The sequence below is a fragment of the Thermoascus crustaceus genome, assembly GCF_041956765.1.
Source record: "Thermoascus crustaceus strain CBS 181.67 unplaced genomic scaffold VTN00scaffold_6, whole genome shotgun sequence".
Taxonomy (NCBI): Eukaryota; Fungi; Ascomycota; class Eurotiomycetes; order Eurotiales; family Thermoascaceae; genus Thermoascus; species Thermoascus crustaceus.
Window position 1 is genome coordinate 632,983 of NW_027192532.1, and position 17,062 is coordinate 650,044.

The 17,062-nt window shown below is 50.2% G+C and overlaps 7 protein-coding genes across 7 annotated transcripts; 3 read left to right on the plus strand and 4 right to left on the minus strand.

Annotated features, from left to right (window-relative positions):
• Positions 1 to 207: 207 nt before the first annotated feature.
• Positions 208 to 1,138, minus strand: VTN00DRAFT_8586 (uncharacterized protein; the record flags this gene model as incomplete). Its single annotated transcript, XM_069435455.1, has 3 exons — positions 208 to 691; positions 797 to 921; positions 1,013 to 1,138. The coding sequence occupies 3 exons, from the start codon at positions 1,136 to 1,138 to the stop codon at positions 208 to 210; spliced, it is 735 nt and encodes a 244-aa protein (XP_069285400.1).
• An 812-nt stretch (positions 1,139 to 1,950) lies between these two features.
• Positions 1,951 to 3,200, plus strand: VTN00DRAFT_8587 (uncharacterized protein; the record flags this gene model as incomplete). Its single annotated transcript, XM_069435456.1, has 3 exons — positions 1,951 to 2,226; positions 2,541 to 2,760; positions 2,851 to 3,200. 3 exons carry the CDS (start codon positions 1,951 to 1,953, stop codon positions 3,198 to 3,200), a joined length of 846 nt encoding a protein of 281 aa, XP_069285401.1.
• A 317-nt stretch (positions 3,201 to 3,517) lies between these two features.
• VTN00DRAFT_8588 (uncharacterized protein) lies at positions 3,518 to 5,773 on the minus strand (the record flags this gene model as incomplete). The annotated part of the gene is made up of 5 exons (XM_069435457.1): positions 3,518 to 3,735; positions 3,821 to 4,069; positions 4,127 to 5,383; positions 5,452 to 5,612; positions 5,709 to 5,773. The coding sequence occupies 5 exons, from the start codon at positions 5,771 to 5,773 to the stop codon at positions 3,518 to 3,520; spliced, it is 1,950 nt and encodes a 649-aa protein (XP_069285402.1).
• Positions 5,774 to 6,174: 401 nt separating this feature from the next.
• Positions 6,175 to 7,221, plus strand: VTN00DRAFT_8589 (uncharacterized protein; the record flags this gene model as incomplete). Its single annotated transcript, XM_069435458.1, has 1 exon — positions 6,175 to 7,221. The coding sequence occupies one exon, from the start codon at positions 6,175 to 6,177 to the stop codon at positions 7,219 to 7,221; it is 1,047 nt and encodes a 348-aa protein (XP_069285403.1).
• Positions 7,222 to 7,482: 261 nt separating this feature from the next.
• On the minus strand, positions 7,483 to 8,809 carry VTN00DRAFT_8590 (uncharacterized protein; the record flags this gene model as incomplete). The annotated part of the gene is made up of 4 exons (XM_069435460.1): positions 7,483 to 7,606; positions 7,660 to 8,500; positions 8,555 to 8,590; positions 8,656 to 8,809. The coding sequence occupies 4 exons, from the start codon at positions 8,807 to 8,809 to the stop codon at positions 7,483 to 7,485; spliced, it is 1,155 nt and encodes a 384-aa protein (XP_069285404.1).
• Positions 8,810 to 9,263: 454 nt separating this feature from the next.
• VTN00DRAFT_8591 (uncharacterized protein) lies at positions 9,264 to 11,507 on the minus strand (the record flags this gene model as incomplete). Its single annotated transcript, XM_069435461.1, has 1 exon — positions 9,264 to 11,507. The coding sequence occupies one exon, from the start codon at positions 11,505 to 11,507 to the stop codon at positions 9,264 to 9,266; it is 2,244 nt and encodes a 747-aa protein (XP_069285405.1).
• Positions 11,508 to 11,873: 366 nt separating this feature from the next.
• VTN00DRAFT_8592 (uncharacterized protein) lies at positions 11,874 to 16,295 on the plus strand (the record flags this gene model as incomplete). The annotated part of the gene is made up of 13 exons (XM_069435462.1): positions 11,874 to 12,034; positions 12,088 to 13,516; positions 13,584 to 13,620; positions 13,695 to 13,716; positions 14,637 to 14,681; positions 14,802 to 15,017; positions 15,114 to 15,214; positions 15,458 to 15,477; positions 15,540 to 15,574; positions 15,656 to 15,669; positions 15,739 to 15,753; positions 15,814 to 16,119; positions 16,186 to 16,295. 13 exons carry the CDS (start codon positions 11,874 to 11,876, stop codon positions 16,293 to 16,295), a joined length of 2,511 nt encoding a protein of 836 aa, XP_069285406.1.
• Between the last annotated feature and the right edge of the window lie 767 nt (positions 16,296 to 17,062).

Consider the following 17,062-nt stretch of genomic DNA (forward strand, 5'->3'; position numbering starts at 1 on the left):
TGGGTGGTAGACAGTCTTCATCGGGCAGAAATTTTGCGGTCCTCTCTGTTTTCGGTGTTTTGCATGTTAGAGAGATATCTTGCATTTCATGACCTGTATCTGTTTTTTTGTCGTTTCCCTTTTTCTTCTTTCACGCCGTATCGAAACAACACGAAATCAAGACCTCTCAAGGCTGGATCTTGAAGAAACCGATGAGCTATGTGTCTCTTATCCTTGTGATCGCGTCGCGATCGCCCACCAGTTGTCTTTCTCATACCCCGAGTCCAGAACATAGCCTCCTGCACTGCATATGTCACGCTCTAGCTCTTCAGCTTCGTATAGATGGTAATAGCGATGAAATGTCTTCGTCTGCTCATTTGAACCTGTTTCGGTAGAGTTGCATTTCATGACCCAGGGAACCATTACGTCCTGTAGGTCACCTTTATCCCAACCTCTACGGCTGGTTTTCTGCTCAAGAGCCCACACGTAGATCAAAGCTCTGCCGCCTGGACTCTCGTCGGTGGCAGGCTTCAAGGTCTTCAAAATCTCGGAGATAGCTTGAACTCTCCTCGCTGGGGTCGAGAGGTGATGTACCACGGCGATTGATATGGCAAAATCAAAGAAAGAATGAGGATGTGGTAAATTGAGAATGTCAGCCACAATGGTGGAGTGTGGTTGATGTCTCATAGCAATACGTGCTAAGGCTTCGGATCTGTGATTGGATGTTATTATGAGGATGCATTTCTATTTGACCAAATAGAGCAAAAGGGGCAGTCTATTGTTTTCAACACAGAGCAGGGTCACAGCCAATACTTGCCTGTCTGATGCCACTATAAAGACATTGGGATTTACAGCCAAATACTTGCCATTACCGCATCCAACATCCAGGCCGATAGCACCTGGTGCTAGATCCTTGAGGAACCGCTCGACAATGGGCCAGGGCTGTAAGTTCCATGGTCAGCAGACATTTTTACGTGCCAAGTACATGAACATGCAGAGCAAGAAGGCCAAAAAGCAAAGTGTCATGTCATGCCTTATACCGGGTAGAAGAGAAGTGGTCCGCGATCTGCTGGTACACTTGATGAACATGTTTTTCTTCATACGCCTCATCGTCTTTCTGATCACCTCTCTGAGGTGCTGGGCCGTCGGAGGGAGTCATGCTGCATGACCTTCTTTGCTTCCCGAACTGCGCAGAGGTTGCTGGATCCTAGTCCCGGCTGTCAGAACAATAATATCGCCGTGGAGTGATGCTGGACCAAACGTTCCGCGGCAGTGGCGGTCACGTGTCTTGATGACCGATCCAATTCCAACAGACGATATATGCGTTTCTTCCACGTGGTTGCTACACCAGTGCCCTACATTCGCTACCTGAGGTTCCCCGGAAGGATGGCTGAGTATTATGAGCTGCCTTAGCAGTGCCTTGCAGAAGTGAGATACCGAAATAGGACCTGCCTGGCAGGAGTCTAAACGGCTGACTAATACAAGACCAAGCGCTGTACAGTAGGCCACAGAAATCGCGGTTCGAGCGAAGTTCCCCTCCAAGTCATTCTTTGCCTGGAAAGAGTTTGAGATAATCAGTGCACTGTGAGTACTATTCGCATTAGAGACCTTGTTGTGAAATCGAAATATTCGCCCATTTGCGTTGTGCGTCTTCCATTCTTGTTATGTGCTTTGGAGAGCTCAATTGAAGCCACATATCTACTGTCTTAGCAAGGTTCGAAAAGTGTTATACTTGTGTGTGTCCCTTGCATAACAGATAGGAATCTCTCTCGCATTTTCGCTTGTTTGCATGTTTTCCTTTCTTTCCTTTTCCCATTCTCAGTTCCTTGATACTTGCTCTTCGAACCGCGCAACTGCTGTCCTATATACCTACCTACCTAGGTACTACCTAGTACCTAACCTACCTGCTCACCTACCTCTACTCTGCTGTTCTGTCCATCTGACATAATCCTGAAAGACTTATACTCCATAATGTCATTCCAACCGACGCCGAAGGATGTCTCCGTCATCATCTCGACGCCCACATCTGGGGCTGCCGCAGATAGCACGTCGTCCTTCGCCACCGAGCGCCGCATTACTCCCACATGGACGATCTCACAGCTGAAGGTGAAGCTGGAGACCATGACCGGTATCCCACCTGGCAGCCAGAGATTACGACTGAAGGCCCCAGGGAAGCCAGATCAATGGGTCGAGGGTGAGGAGAGGACTATTGGTGAGTGGGGCCTAGGGAGAGGATGCGAGATCGAGGTAAGTATCTCTTTTAAAGATATCGTTGTAATTTTTTACCCAGTAGATCTTATTTTGGATATTGCTTCCTTACGGTATCAGTCATTTCCATGGCTACGCATTTGTCAAGCTCACTTACGTCGGATATCAATTGGCGAACGTTTCGATAAGTTTTGCTAGATATGTCCCATAATGCTTTGATCCAGTGGCCCCTTTTGTTCTCTTACTGCTTTTACCCAGTCATTTTCCGTGATGCTCTTGTTTTCTAAACTCGACCAGTTTGATCTCCACGGAAACAAGAAAAAATCGACATTGAACTGACATGCACAAAATAGGTCCACGACACCCGTCCTCCATCTGCCCGACCAAACTTCACGGATCTTTCCGCAGTCGAGAAGTACACCCTCCCAACTTCAACCTACGAATCCCTGCCAAACTCCGTTCTCGCGTGGAAGAAGGCCCAGAAACTCGGTCGCTTCGATCCGAACGCCCAGTCGCCCGAAGAGTTGATGCGGGCGCAGGCGGAGAAGGACGAAGCGGAGGTGAAGAAAAGAGGTGACTTCTTCCCCCCCCCTTTCTTCACCTCCCGCTTTATTTCCTTTCGAGTTTCTACTGATTAACATGATATTGACAATGGGCAAACAGGCATCACCATATCGGCAAGGGCTATCATTCTTCCCTCTTCTCCACCACATATCCGACGCGGCACAATCCGTTTTGTCGGCCCAGTTCCTACTATTCCGTTCCCCGGCTTGAAGTCCAAGTCCGCCGAGGAAGCTGACACCGAGTCGTCATCGGGCCCACTTCCAATCTGGGTGGGGATCGAGCTTGACGAGCCTACAGGCAAGAATGACGGCAGCGTTGGTGGAAAGCGCTACTTCAGCTGTCCAGACAAGACCGGTGTCTTCGTGAAACCAGATAAGGTGAAAGTGGGTGATTTCCCTCCGCTGAGCCTGGACGATGACTTGGAGGATGATGCTATGGAGGAGATCTGATCGAAGATGCATATGCTTTTTGTTTGAAATCTGGAGAATTATGGGATATTTCATTCAAGATACCTAGATAAATTCAAACCATCCACGTCAGAACAATACAAGCCGTACAATAAGAACCGTGCCAACGCCGCGACGCTTGCAGATGCATCTGGCATTGATCGGAACTCTGAGCCCATATCAGACACCTTTGAACAAAATGAACATGAGCTCTCGCACCCTGGCAAAAGAGCAAGAAACGTGACAAGAGCCAAGACCGATATCAAAATCATATAACTCGTATCTGACAAATAGAAAAAAAGAACACCAGATCCTCCATTCTATTGCTTACTCTCATTGCCGCCCTTTTGTTTTCCTTTTGGTCTGCCTTTTGTGCCCCCTGTAGTGCGACTGCCTTCTGTAGTAGATTCCCGCTCAGCTACAGCGGGCTTTGAGGCGCCAACTGCAGCCGAGCCATCGGGTTCGACGGGCACGCATCCCTGAGTGAAGAACAAGCGGGCGTCCTTGTCGTATGTATTCGCGAAGCTATAATAATTTCCTAGATTTTGGCAGATTAGTATTCTCGAAATCGGAAATTGAATGGTCGGGAAGTAAAGTTCGCGGAATGGAAAAGAGCAAGTTACCTCTAGGAACTTGGAAAACACATCCTTTCCCGGCGCTAAATTGAACACCCGATATGTCCACCTGCACTCTACCATGGCAGACATAGAACACCATGTGCATCTTTTTCGAGTTCTTCGGCTTCTTGACACCACCCGGAGGCAGCTCGACAACACCGGATCCCAAGAATGGTGAGCTAAGTAATTTAGCAAAGCGGAATGTCGAATCCTTCACATCGCGGGTTTCTATGCCTGATGGAGCGTAGGCAATGTCTATGCATAAAAGTTAGCTGATCTGAGAAATTTTAGTAGAAATACGACAGCACTTACCAAGGACTTCCTCCTCATCCGTACCGGTTTGAGCTTCTGCATCCCACTTTCTAACATATCCATGAAGCACTCCACCTTCCTTTTCCCATGGATCAGCGTGATCATCATCTTCGTCTTCGGATTCATCGTCCTTGTTCCTTTTCGATTTTGCCTTCTTGGACGAAGATTTGCGCTTCCCTGTTCTTCTCCTCTCCGGTTCAATCTCCTCTGTTCGGATAATCTCTTTAATTGTCGATAGAGGAAAGCGCTCGCCAACTTCTGCCCCGCCATCACCATAGACACATCGTTCGTTGCGCCAGTAAGCAAGAGGTCGCACTGATACTCGTCCAGACCGAGTATGAGTGGTTCTTTCATCCGAAGGCGTTTCGCGCTTGAGGATATAAAGGCTCCGACCTTTGAGAGGCCCTGTGCGGTTCGTGTAATTCTCCACGAATTTATCCAACTCGGAGTTTGACGACACAGTCGAATCCTTAGGCTTCTGTTCAGAAGTCTTTGCCTTTTTGGAGGGTCTCTGCTCAACAGTCTCCTCGGCTCTGTCGCGCTGGTGGGCTTTGGGCGGCCGTCCTGGACGTTTACGCTTTTGTGCAGATTTCGGTACGTCATTCCCATTCTGATTTGTGATGCGTTGGGCCTCCTCGGTTGGAGGGTTTCTCTGGGTGCTGGATGCAGTTTTCCTTTGCTTAGCCCTTCGAGAGCCTGAAGCTATGATCGACGGCGATTCTGCTTCCGAAACATCCTGCTCATTATCCTCGTGCTCTGGGTGGTCCTCTTCACCTGCCGCACGATCGTCGCCAGATCTGTCGCTATCATCACCAGCATTAAAGTCCTCGCCAAAGTCATCCTGCAAGTCTGTATAATCACCCCCATTTTCGTCGCCATTCAACAGACCATTTCCATCACCGTCGGAGAAATCGGCAGTTATATCATGTTCAGGGACGACCTCTTTACCCTTTGCCTTACTTTTAACACCATTAGTATGGGGTGATGGTGCATTTGTGCGGCGGTGGCTGAGAGGGGAACGTCCATTTCGCGACGCTGCTTTGCCGATTTTAGCCTTGTCGTTTTGTTGGCGGCCAGAAGACGGGCTGGATGAAGCCGGCTCACTGTGTGGATTTGGTGAAGAGCGTAGACCGGGTGTTCGCCGCGGAGAGCCAGTCAGGCCAGTCTTCATGGGAGACCGTGCGACGGGAGGTGGGAAATATGATCCACGCCGACCATTTGCGCTCCCCAGGAAATCAGCAGGACCAGGTCCATTGCCTAAAAAATCCAATTCAGTATAAGTGGGCAGCTCCAACAGCGTAGGACCCATGTGCGGAATGACCTACCCTCGTCCATAGACATACCTTCGGAGCCGATGATCGTCTCGTTGGCATTGCCAAAACCGTTGTATTTGACAGGTGATTTTTCCGGGGACGAGAACATCCCATCGATCTCTTCCATTCCATGTTCGTCGCGCTTGCCTTCCTTCAGCGTTATGCCGGTGCGCCTGTACTCCGCCGGCGGATTAGCTTGAAACATGGGCAACAATAGGACTTTGATATATGAAGCTATAGCAAGTATCCGATGGATATTATATCCTCACCTTCCTGCCTTTCCGACGTTGGAATAGTCATAGTCGCGAGCTTTGGCGGGCCCTCGAGGAGCCATCGTCGCGGGAAGCACCTAAATACGGATGTTGCGACGATGCGGGAAATGCAGCGCCCAGGGATTAGCTGAGCGGGGAACTCGAGCGTATGATGCGCCCTCGCAGGAAAACCGAAGCGATCAACAAAGAGCCCCTGGTGGCCGACGGACCGTGGAAGAATCGATGTGACCGGCAGCGTCAGGAGGGGGAGTTCAACGAGGAGCAGCGAGCATCTCCAAAGTCGACCGGGCTGCCAACACGCGCGGGAGAAGTGCGCTAGACCCGAACGGGCTCGACGCGTCTGGCCCTGCGAAACACGTCCGGCGACGTCCCCCGCGCCCAGGTATGGTATTCATATCGAATTAATATTAAGGATTCAAGCTTCTCATGTTCTCGATCGCTCCGCTGTGTGCTCTCCACGGCCATGGAAGACCTGCAGCAGGAGCCCGTCGATATCTCCCAGGAGACTCCAAGTAATAATCTGTTCAGTCCGCCCTCGATAGATCGCTGCCGTTTACTCTCCGGCGAATCCTACTCTCACTATTCTCCCTGCCCGCCTGCCGTCACTTTGTCTACGGGGGCCGCAGAAGCTACATCATGTGTTCTGGGTGTTGACGAAGCCGGCCGTGGGCCTGTTCTCGGCCCCATGGTCTACAGCGCCTTCTATCTCCCGAGCGAATTGCACCACTCCCTCCTGGCTCGAGATCACAGCTTTAACGACAGTAAAGTTCTCACACCAGACGTGCGCTCGAACCTCATGCGACTTCTATGCACTCCTGAACACGCTCTCTTCAATTCCTGCGGATGGGCGGTCAAGGTCCTATCCGCGCGCGACATCTCGTCAGGCATGATGCGGCCCGGTGCTGGAGTCCAAAACCTGAATGCGCAGGCGATGGATGCTACAGTTGAGATCATCCGCGGTATCGTGGAGGAACGAAACGTTGATGTGAGAGAAGTATACATCGATACCGTCGGAAATCCTGCCAGCTATCAGCAGAAGTTGGAGCGTATCTTTCCCTCCTTGAAGATCACTGTGGCGAAGAAGGCGGATTCGCTGTACCCGTGCGTCAGCGCTGCGAGTGTCGTTGCGAAGGTGACTAGGGATGCCGGACTGGAGCTATGCTACGAGGCGATGATGAAAGATCGGCAACGCGTTGGACACGGCACAGAGCATGAAGCGCAGGAAGGCGCGGACGGCTGGGGCAGTGGGTATCCATCGGACTCGAAGTGTGTAGGTTGGCTACGAAGGGATATGGATCCCATATTTGGATGGGGAAATGAGTGCCGATTCAGTTGGGGAACGGCAAAGGAGATGCTCGAGCTGAAAGGAGGGACCAAGGTCGACTGGCCGGCCGAGGAACAAGATGAGAAGCGACTCACAGACTTCTTCGTAACGTCTGGCCCTGGAAAAACCGGAAACAGTGACGAATTGAGGTACTGGTACGGACACAAATTGGGAGATGTTTTTTGAAGTGCTTAAAATCAAATGCTTGTTGTATTAGATTTGATTCATGAGAATAGTGATACCCAAGATTCAGTCGAAGCTGGTCATTCTCGAAGCCCAAAATCCTCGACCGTCTCAATAGCCGTAGTCCGACCCGTTGAATATTGCCATCTAACTTCTTTAGCGTACATATTGCTGTCCTAACGTCGCATTACTCCATGGAAAGGTCGCAATTTCAACCCATCCCGGCGGGTGTTCTGAAACCAACAAAGGAACAAAGGAAATATATTAGAGAGTGGCGGTTGGGAAATAATAGTTGTCCCAGAGATACTCGTAATCCTCGATGACGCTGCCAACAAGGTCCAACAGGGGCTTTCCCTTCATCTTCTCCGTCATACTCTTAAGCCAGGCCCTAGTTGCTGTCAGTCTTATGACCGTCAAAAGGGAAGGACGGTTATAACGCACTTGGTGATACTCTCGTAGAATGCACCCCTCATCAGCCACCAGCCCATCCCCCAGCCTCTTTTTGAGAGCTCCTGCCTTTCGAGCCCTGTCAACCCGCGCAGGCCTCCAGCGACCCGTTCTTTGAAGTCCTTCTTAGCCAATTGCCGACATCCATACTCCATACCAAACCCGATCAGCCAGGGCCGCCAACTGCGCTTATTCCCGCTCCATCTTTGCAAAGCCAGGGCATATATGACCGGCCGAAGAATGTAGAGAATTTCTGCAAATTGACCCTGCCCAGTAACACGATGTAGAAGAGCCTTCGGTGGCTTGATATCGTCGGCCGTAAGCACCTTAGAAATAAGATAGTTCGACACATCTTTCGCGTCTGGCAGACTGGGAAGCGATAGGCCCGTTCGAGGCATCGTCCAACTCAAGTCGGATGACCCTTCACTGGGCGGCGTTTGCATCCCATTCCAATCGCCGGTATCATGCTCCTCCTCCGCAGCCCTCGGGTCTATCTCCCGCTCTGGCAAGGGAGGACTGACGAGAGGTCTAGAATTTGTCAGACGAAGGAGAAGCAAACGGCAGATAGCTTTGACGGCTTCGATGAAGACGACAACGCGCCAGCGGATCTTCTCCCCACGACGGCGTGCGATCATTTCCCAGAGCAGCTCCGTATACTGAATCATCTGAAGAGTGAGTGCCACTTTGCGATATAGAGGAGATCTTGATGTCCAGTACTTCGTATATCGAGCATGCGGAGTCGGGGGGAGACGAGGGATAGTTGGTGGAAGTCGGGATATAACCTGGGAAACGAGGGAGTCGTGATACAGGGAGAGGAGTTGTACTCCGGAGTGTACTTCATGGGATATCAGAGCAGTTACATAGAATTGGAGAAGGGGGAAGCACATACCGCATTCTGAAGCTATCTCGGATTCTCGATACCGGCCTAAACAGTAGCGCCTATCAGCTTCCGGTCCCGCCGCGATGTTTCATGGATAGGAACCATCTAACCAGGGATAATATATGTCAAAGACCTAAGAGCAGATTCTATCTGTCCCACTGAGCTGGCGTTTCTTGTGACAAAATCCTCATAGAGCGGCAACCACTTTGAAGGTTGCGACAGCACGGGTGGGATCTGGTCCTGGGCATGCCGAAGCAACTCCATTTCAATTAGTGCTCTGTGACAAGAATGCACCAAATGTTACAAGAAAAAAAACATGCAGCTCGAGCCTCTCCACGAACGTAAGATCGTGAGGGTTTGATATATGGACCAGCCAGGGGAGATGCGGGAATGATGAGCAGCAGCAGGGCACGTGTGCTGCATGCATGGTATGCCGAGGTCTGTAATAATACAAGCACGGACCTCCGACGCGCGCGGGTGGGAACCGTGGGCCGATCCTGCCGATCACTGCGTCTACTCCGGGGATGTATGTTATCTATTCTATGTACCGACCTCCCCCTCGACAAGGATGTACCAGGATCCATTAAAGGAATTTTGAGCTAAGCCAACATGCTACGCAGAAAGACACAAACAGAGCAACCTCTAGCAGGGATGTTTCGAGATGCATATTTAATACTAAGCGACTTGTATCTGACAAAGTCAACCGATGTGGAGTCTATCACTCGTCCGCAAATTTCCAAAGCCCCCCGGGACGCATGGCCTCTCTGTATCGTTCCATTACTTTCTCCCTCTCTAGCTTCCTGGCCGCCTCCCGGTCTTGTTCCAATTCTTGTGTATCAGGCATGTCTGCGCGCCAGAATCCAGGAGGCGAGCGTGCACGCTCATGCGTATATCTGTGTTTTCCATACTGATTGGCAAGCAACCTTGCCTTCGCATCGATTAGAAGGTCTTGCCGTTCTTTGTCACTCATCGTGTTCAACATATCCTTCTGATCGCCCAAGTAGTCTTCAAGTATCTGGAGATCCACGCTGTCGGAATCAGATGAAGCGGACGCAAGACCTCCAGCTCGCACCATGGCGCGGAACCTATCCCCGCAACAGTCCGGGCGTGTACACACTGACAGGCATTTCCGCTCGTCTTTCTTGCGGACGACTTCATCAAAGGCAAAATCCATTCCCTGGTTCCTTTCCGGGTTGATCTTGAAGCAACTAAGGTCAAGCCGATGAACTGGCCAAGCCCGATAAGGTTCACCTTCAGGACGTATTTCCGTACATCTGTCATTGAAACTATCTCCCTGAGGCTCGTTGGGAGTGTCCAAATGCTTAAGAACTCGGTGCTCTTGATCCCGGCGCGTAGAAGTAACGTGTCTTGCGATACCGTTGGGAGATTCAGAATTGCGTTTTAGTGAAGGACTTATATGTCGTGTACTCGCCGAGCTTCCGAGCCATTTTTTGAGTGAAACTCCGGGAGTTTTCGGTGTCTTCTGAGGAGACAACGCCGATTTGGAAGGTGATGGCACCTCCAGAAGGTCTCCCAGTCGTCGATGGGTTGATAAAACGGTCCCAATTGAAGGACTTCTCTCAACCTCACATGGACTTCTAGGCTCGTTTGAGCGTTTACCATTTTTGGAACCGGGGTAACTTTCATCTCCATCTTCTGCCACGGCTGGTATCGCCTGCTCTCCTCTTCCGGAGACTTTTCTCCGCTTTGCACGGGGATCTCCGTTAGCACGAAGATTGGCCTTTCTGTTACTGTCCACTGGTCTCAGTGCGGTAGGGCGTTTTGATTTATCCTGCTCAGACTGCACCTGCGGATAGCAGTCATCAAAGTTGGAAACGAAGTTTGAATCCTCGAATACCGGGAGTTTGACATCCCGAAGCGCCTGTTTTCTCGGAGTTTTAACAGTGCTGCCAACTTCATCTAAATCTTGTGTTCCAGGCGGGTTTAGATCGCGATGTCGCAACGGACTGGAAGATGTGTGCTCGCTTTTTATGCTAATAGGTCTAGGAGAGCTCCCATTGTCCAGTGTATGGCAGGATGAAGTCGGTAAAGGGCATCCCTGGGCCGGTTGCCGCTTTCTCTTTGACGATTTAGCGGCTACTATAGTTGCATGATGAAAAAATTCACAGTGAGACGAAAGAACATAAGAAGTTTCATCCGAGTCTTCAGATTGTGTTGAAGCTGGGTCCGCAGGTGGTATAGCTGATAGATCAACACGATCCGCGTCATCAGTGGCTTCGGGCTTTGGCTGAGGTGACGAACGAAGCATATTCTGTGGAGGTGATCCTGGTTTTTGGACGGGAAAGTCGCTGCCTGATTCAGAGGTGTCTGAAAATGACGTGGTGAAATGGGATGCTGCCAGCTCCAAGCTCTGAGAAGATTTCTGGTTTCTCTGTTCTTGTGCAGCAAATCCTTTGACTCTCTTGAATGTTACTGTAGCTCCATTGACAGGAACAGTGAATTGATCGCGGGTAAAATATTCTTGCCAGAGGGTCACCTTTCCTTTGGCTTTTTTAACTTGCGTTCTGAGTGTCCCAAAATTTTTGACAAGTGTCTGGAATTCCTCGTATAGGGATCTATACTTGCCCTCGAGGTCCTTGTGTGCTTGAAACAAGATATTCTGCGGGGCATCTAAGCCGACGTGATTTACAGCATGAAATACTCGTTCCGGATCATACGCTTCTTGCAATTCGCAGAACTTGGTAGGGTAGGCATCATGGTCATCAAATTCAATTTTCTGGCGGCTCAGTTCCTCTCGAAGAAATGAAATCTGGCATTCAAGATCTTCAATTCGAGAAAGGGCTGTTTCTTGTGCTTGATTCGCGAGCTTGGCTTTCTGCTCAGTTTCCTCGATCCTCGCATCTCGAGCAGCAAGTTCGGCACTCAAATCCCTGTAGGCGCGATTGAAGGACTGGTCGAGAGTTTCAGCGAGAGACGTTTTGAGCTGTATAAAGACATCCATTTATGATACAGGTTCCTCAGTAGAAAGGAGAGGAGAAAGAACAAAAAGAAATGGACAGGCAAACGGTGCTGAACAAGATGCAGTCAGTCTTCAAGGATCCTTTAGAGGACGGACACGCGACGCGCCTCGACGCGGGAAGTTGCCTTAGCCTAACCTTGGTTCACGAGCGCACGAGATCTTATCGCACGCCGGCCCTTAGATAAGCGATCTGCTTGCGTTCCTGACGTACCCACATATATGTACCTAGATGACAGGCACAACACCATCCACACTCGCCAACTAGAGACTTGCCCGAGACCCGGTCTGATAGTTGCGTTGCTAGAACCCGAAGCTCTCTCCGGGAGCCACCTTTCGTGGGCTTGCAACATGTCAAAACGATCGGGCGAAGAGCTTACGGAGTTGCCTCCCTCTAAACGTCTCCGCGCAGGCAAAGCGGATTCAACAGATCGCCTCTCATCCTTGAGCGATGAAATCCTACTCCATATCCTTTCCTTCCTCCCTATTCCTTCGCTGGCTGTCTGCCAAAGGTATGTATCTTTTCACCGACATTCTGCTGGGGGCTTGCTGACTTTATTGCTAGATTATCCCGCCGATTCCATGCTCTGGCTGGAGATTCGGAACTATGGAAAAGAAAATACTATTCGCGATGGGTGTGGCCTCGTGCATGTCGATTAGCTCATTTTAAATGGCCCTCGCTCCCTCAACAGTCTATCGACTATTCTCCGAAGGTGTCGAAATGGCTTGGCCACAGCCATCTTGCGGAAGAAGGTAAGGTCACAGACTGGAAGAAACAGTATCGTCTCCGGCACAACTGGTCCAAAGGGATCTGCCGTGTCAGTGAGGTTGAAGTTGCCCAGCCGCCACTTCCGCCGATGTTGGTGAAACTCTATGCAGGCATCGTATTCACTGCAGATGCCGACTGCGGCCTGCGGGCATGGTCTACCAAACATCCGAAATCGTGCTTGGCCAGCGCCTCGTTCCATGACCCTCAAAGGAAGATCTCTTCTGCTGTTCCGACAGCCCTCACTGCAGGGCAGGGATACTCTCAACGGTATATTGAGATTACCGTGGGCTTTGAAGATGGGTATATTAGAGTCTATGATCTGGATGTTGAGGTGTCGCGAGTTGTTCTACGCTTCTCCCATGCCACATCTTCCAACGGGGCCATCACTGCAATAGCGTCGTCATCGCCATATTTGTTGATGATATCGCAACATAAGGTCCTATCATTGTACGAAATTCACCCGACGACAGCAGACGTCGAGACAGTTGCGATGCGAGATTCACCCCGTCTGATAACATCTCTCAAGGCCGACAATATACTAGCACCAATGTCGCTGTCTATTCGGAACACAGCTTCCGAAATAATAGCCTCGATCGCCTATAGCTTTTGCCACATCGGCTGCGGCTGGTGTCTTGGGATCCAGGAGCTGCGTCTCAGCAGAGATGGGGAGCATCTCGGATCGCGGCTTACAACCACCGTGGACTCACAATACGGCAAGAGCGAAATGCAGCTTCCGATGCAGTCAAGGAGGGCGAGACGTCATCGAAACACTATTGGCAGCTCTGCAGACCAACGGGTCCGGACAGTACCTTCGGAACCGTCAATACTGCACAGTGAACCTCCCACCTCGTTGTCTTATTCTCACCCTTACCTCTTGACATCCCATGCGGACAATACTTTAACTATGTACCTTGTTGTCTCCACCTCAGATACGCTACTCATCAGAGGAGGCCGGCGGCTTTGGGGTCATACATCATCTGTCTCAGGTGTGCAGGTAAGCGATCGCGGAAAGGCGGTCTCCGTAAGTTCTCGTGGAAATGAGATCCGGATCTGGGAGCTTGAAACTGTAGTGTCCTCTCCATCATCATCACGAAGGGCACTGCAGGGTGAAAATAGTGTCCAGATCAGCCCTGAAAACAAGCTACGCAGGAAGTCGGTCTCGGAACCAATAGACAGGGGGACCAGCGGGCTTGGGCGGGCACTCGAGGACATGTCAAGTGAACTGGTGCGGATGAGAGGTTGGGTCGGCTTCGACGAAGAACAAGTGGTGGTACTCCGAGAGAGAGGGATAGGAACACAACTTCTCGAATGTTATGACTTCACATAATGGTAAACTCGTGAGCCGTCGCGCATCATCTTTTTATATATACCTAGTAGAATTCTAATTCTGAAAATTTTCATAGGTTATTTCTACTCGAGACAGATGTATCCACCGTGGTTTCTTCAAGAAGAGTCAATGAGTATACGTAAAAATTGCTGCTCTAGTCGAGTTGGCCAGATGTTGCACGAGTCCTGACTAAGGGGCATACATTCTTGTCCCACCCTTGGTGCGTATGCAGTGGTGTGATGAGGGCATGTTGCAACGCTGGTAAACCCTGGTCCCTCTTGAATTGGTTTGGGTGCAGCAAACCACACCAATCCAACCTCCGTCTCTCCGCAGGTACATAGATCCTTAAAGAAAGAGCTTTAAGGACATCCAGGATGTCTATCTGGTGCTTGCTAGAACAACCTTCCTTTCCATGTGCCACAAGACTAGCACGATAACAATGCTCTGCCCCGGCGAGAAGTCGACGGAGGTCCTCCTACCTTGTGGGCCGGGAGGAAGTACCTTTGGGAAAGGGAACTTTCGGGCCCCAACCACATCAGCCCCTCGATACTTAAAGGAACAATGATACCATGGCCCTGAAGGAGAAGGTTGATACCTGTGCTGGTCTTCTTGTCCTTTTGCTTCTCTTTTCCAATCCGCGCTATATTGTTCGCATCGTCCTATCTGTGTTCCGTGTTGGGCTGTTGACATACTCTGAATTCGGGTTGAATAGAGGCTCAAGCACACTGTGTTCCTCCTCTTTTTCTCTCGGAATAAACAAGAATGAACCCCATTGCGAACATCACACAGCTGGGGAGCTGCCAGGCGTCTGGCCTGAGATGTGGCTGGCCACTCCGTCGCAGGGACCATCATATACCTAAAGCAGAAGTGTGGACGCGTTGGGGATGATTAGACATGTCAGAACCGATGCCGTGACTGCTACATTTCTCCTGGATATGGGTCGACAACACACGTATACCACTGCGAAGATGCCCTGGAACCAGCAGTGGAGACAGCCACAATGAGGTCAAACGGCTAGTGATTATCGACATGAGGCGTCAAAGGCGTTCTTTGCGGTTGCAAGGTAAACTGGAGATTTGGATACTGCCTCCTTTTCCTCTCCTTTCCTGGTCTTGTCTCGTCGCTTTTCTGCCTCTGCCAGGCCGTAGGGTCTGCAGCTCACCTGGGCTCTTTTTTACTGCAGGCCGGCACCGCCCTCTCTGGCCGCCAACGCCAGAAGCGAGCGCTGTGAAAGTGAAGGCCACAACGCTGGTTTCCCCGCCACCAAACACAGCAATTCAAGGTTATTCCTGAGGTCTCGCTCTGACTTTTGTACTCCCTCTACTTCACATTATCTTTCCTCAACCTCCCCATTGTTGGCTCGAGTCTCCGCACACCAGTCTGTCTCTCGTCCCCTGCGGTAAGGCCATAATCAAGAACCGCAGAAGCTTTCCCCGCACTGGTCTGCAATTTTCTTTTTGCTCATCGATTTCTGATCTTCACGTCTCCCAACCAGATCATCTCCCATCTCAACCAACTTACATCGAAACTTAAGCTCAACAGTACCTACGCAATTCAAGATGGATTTCCAAACCGGCGGCCGGGGATGCTTCAACTGTGAGTTCTCTGCTTGTGCTGCATTTGGCCTCGATTCTGCTTTGTCTCAAATATTTCCACGTCTTCGTGCCCCTCTTAGCGAAGAAAGCTCTGCTTCCTGTTCCTCTCCTTAGTACTATCCTGAGAACTTTTAACGAGTATCCATTGCTGTCAATTTGGTTTCTGAAACGTCTTGAACTGTTGGCACCCTTCCTGTGGACCTAGACAAGCATAAATTTCCATACTGACGTCCTTTTTCTGTAGGCGGCGATGCCTCGCACCAGGTAAATTTCTCCCCCTGCTGCACATCTTGAGAACAAGACACTCACTCGTCTTTCAATTTAAGGCTCGCGACTGCCCTAAGAAGGGTACCCCTACTTGGTATGTCTCTACATTTCATCTGTATAACAAATCCAATATGTTTACTTCTCCCGGAATTTATCGTTAATCCAAGTTATTTAGCTACAACTGCGGTGGTATGTGTCAGCATCACATCCTTGAACTAAGCGCGGACAGACCCTAATATCTTTTTCACATTTTTATAGGACAGGGACACGTTAGTAAGTCAATTCAATGCTTCTGAGTTGCATTTCGATAGAGCTGACTGTGACCTCTCTTAGGCCGGGAATGCACTGTAGCTCCAAAAGAAAAATCTTGCTACCGCTGCGGCCAGTCAGGCCACATCTCCCGTGAATGTCCTCAAGCAGGCTCCGGCGACAACTACGGCGGAAGCGGTGGCCAGGAATGCTACAAGTGCGGTCAAGTTGGCCATATTGCTCGCAACTGCTCACAGGGCGGAGGTTTTGGAAATGGCTACGGCGGTAGCTACGGTGCTGGTTTCGGAGGACGCCAGCAGACCTGCTACTCCTGTGGTGGCTATGGCCACATGGCTCGGGATTGCACGCAGGGCCAGAAATGCTACAACTGTAAGCCCGGTCTTCTCTTTTCTTTTGCTAAGCTTCTCGGAGCTAATACCACGTTGGTTTTATTAGGCGGTGAAGTCGGTCACGTCTCGCGCGACTGCCCTACCGAAGCGAACGGTGAGCGTGTCTGCTACAAATGCAAGCAGCCAGGCCATGTCCAAGCTGCTTGCCCCAATTAGGCTGATAGTCATCGCTCTGGATGCTAGTCTTAACCGCATTGCACGATCGTGGAGAGAAGCACGAGGAGAAAGATTTCCGATTCAATGGCTCTTAGTCACGACTTGGAGATGAATCTTTCTTTTCATTTGCCTGTTTTACGACGAAATCACGGACTGGTTTACGAACCTACCAAGCAATGGACGGGGAGAGGAGAGCGCCGACACTATGATACCAACTTCTCTCCTGCGCAGTGCATCATACTACCACGCCAAAACAGCCCTTGATTCGACATCGCAGAGGATGGATCAAGTGAATTAGGCGGTCAGGGGTTGGGGATGGACAGATAGTGGATCATATCACTGTCCCCTTTCTTTCCTGGCTTTCCCTTTTTGTCTTTTCTAACATATGGTTGTACTATGATTATTACTATGATTATCATAATCCTTGCTCGATCTGTCTACTGCTCGAGCAGATATGAAAAAAAAAGGAGAAAAAGAGAATTTCGAATACCAAAAGAAGGCGGCGGCAGTTAGTTCTAACTTTTTTTAGCTTTCTGCGTGGTAGGTACATCCTACCTTCTACCTTGTATAGATGGTAGGCTCGTGGCTCCCGAGCATAAAAGAATGAAAAGCACGATGGTGCATGTCAAAGAGGCATGATGTTACTGTACTGGTCTCGCATGATGGTTGGGTTCTGTCCTCCATGTTCTTAGTATTTCCATCTGGGATTCTGGGATTCTTACACCATCTACAAGTGAAATAGATGGGGGTTTAACCTTCTCTCATCA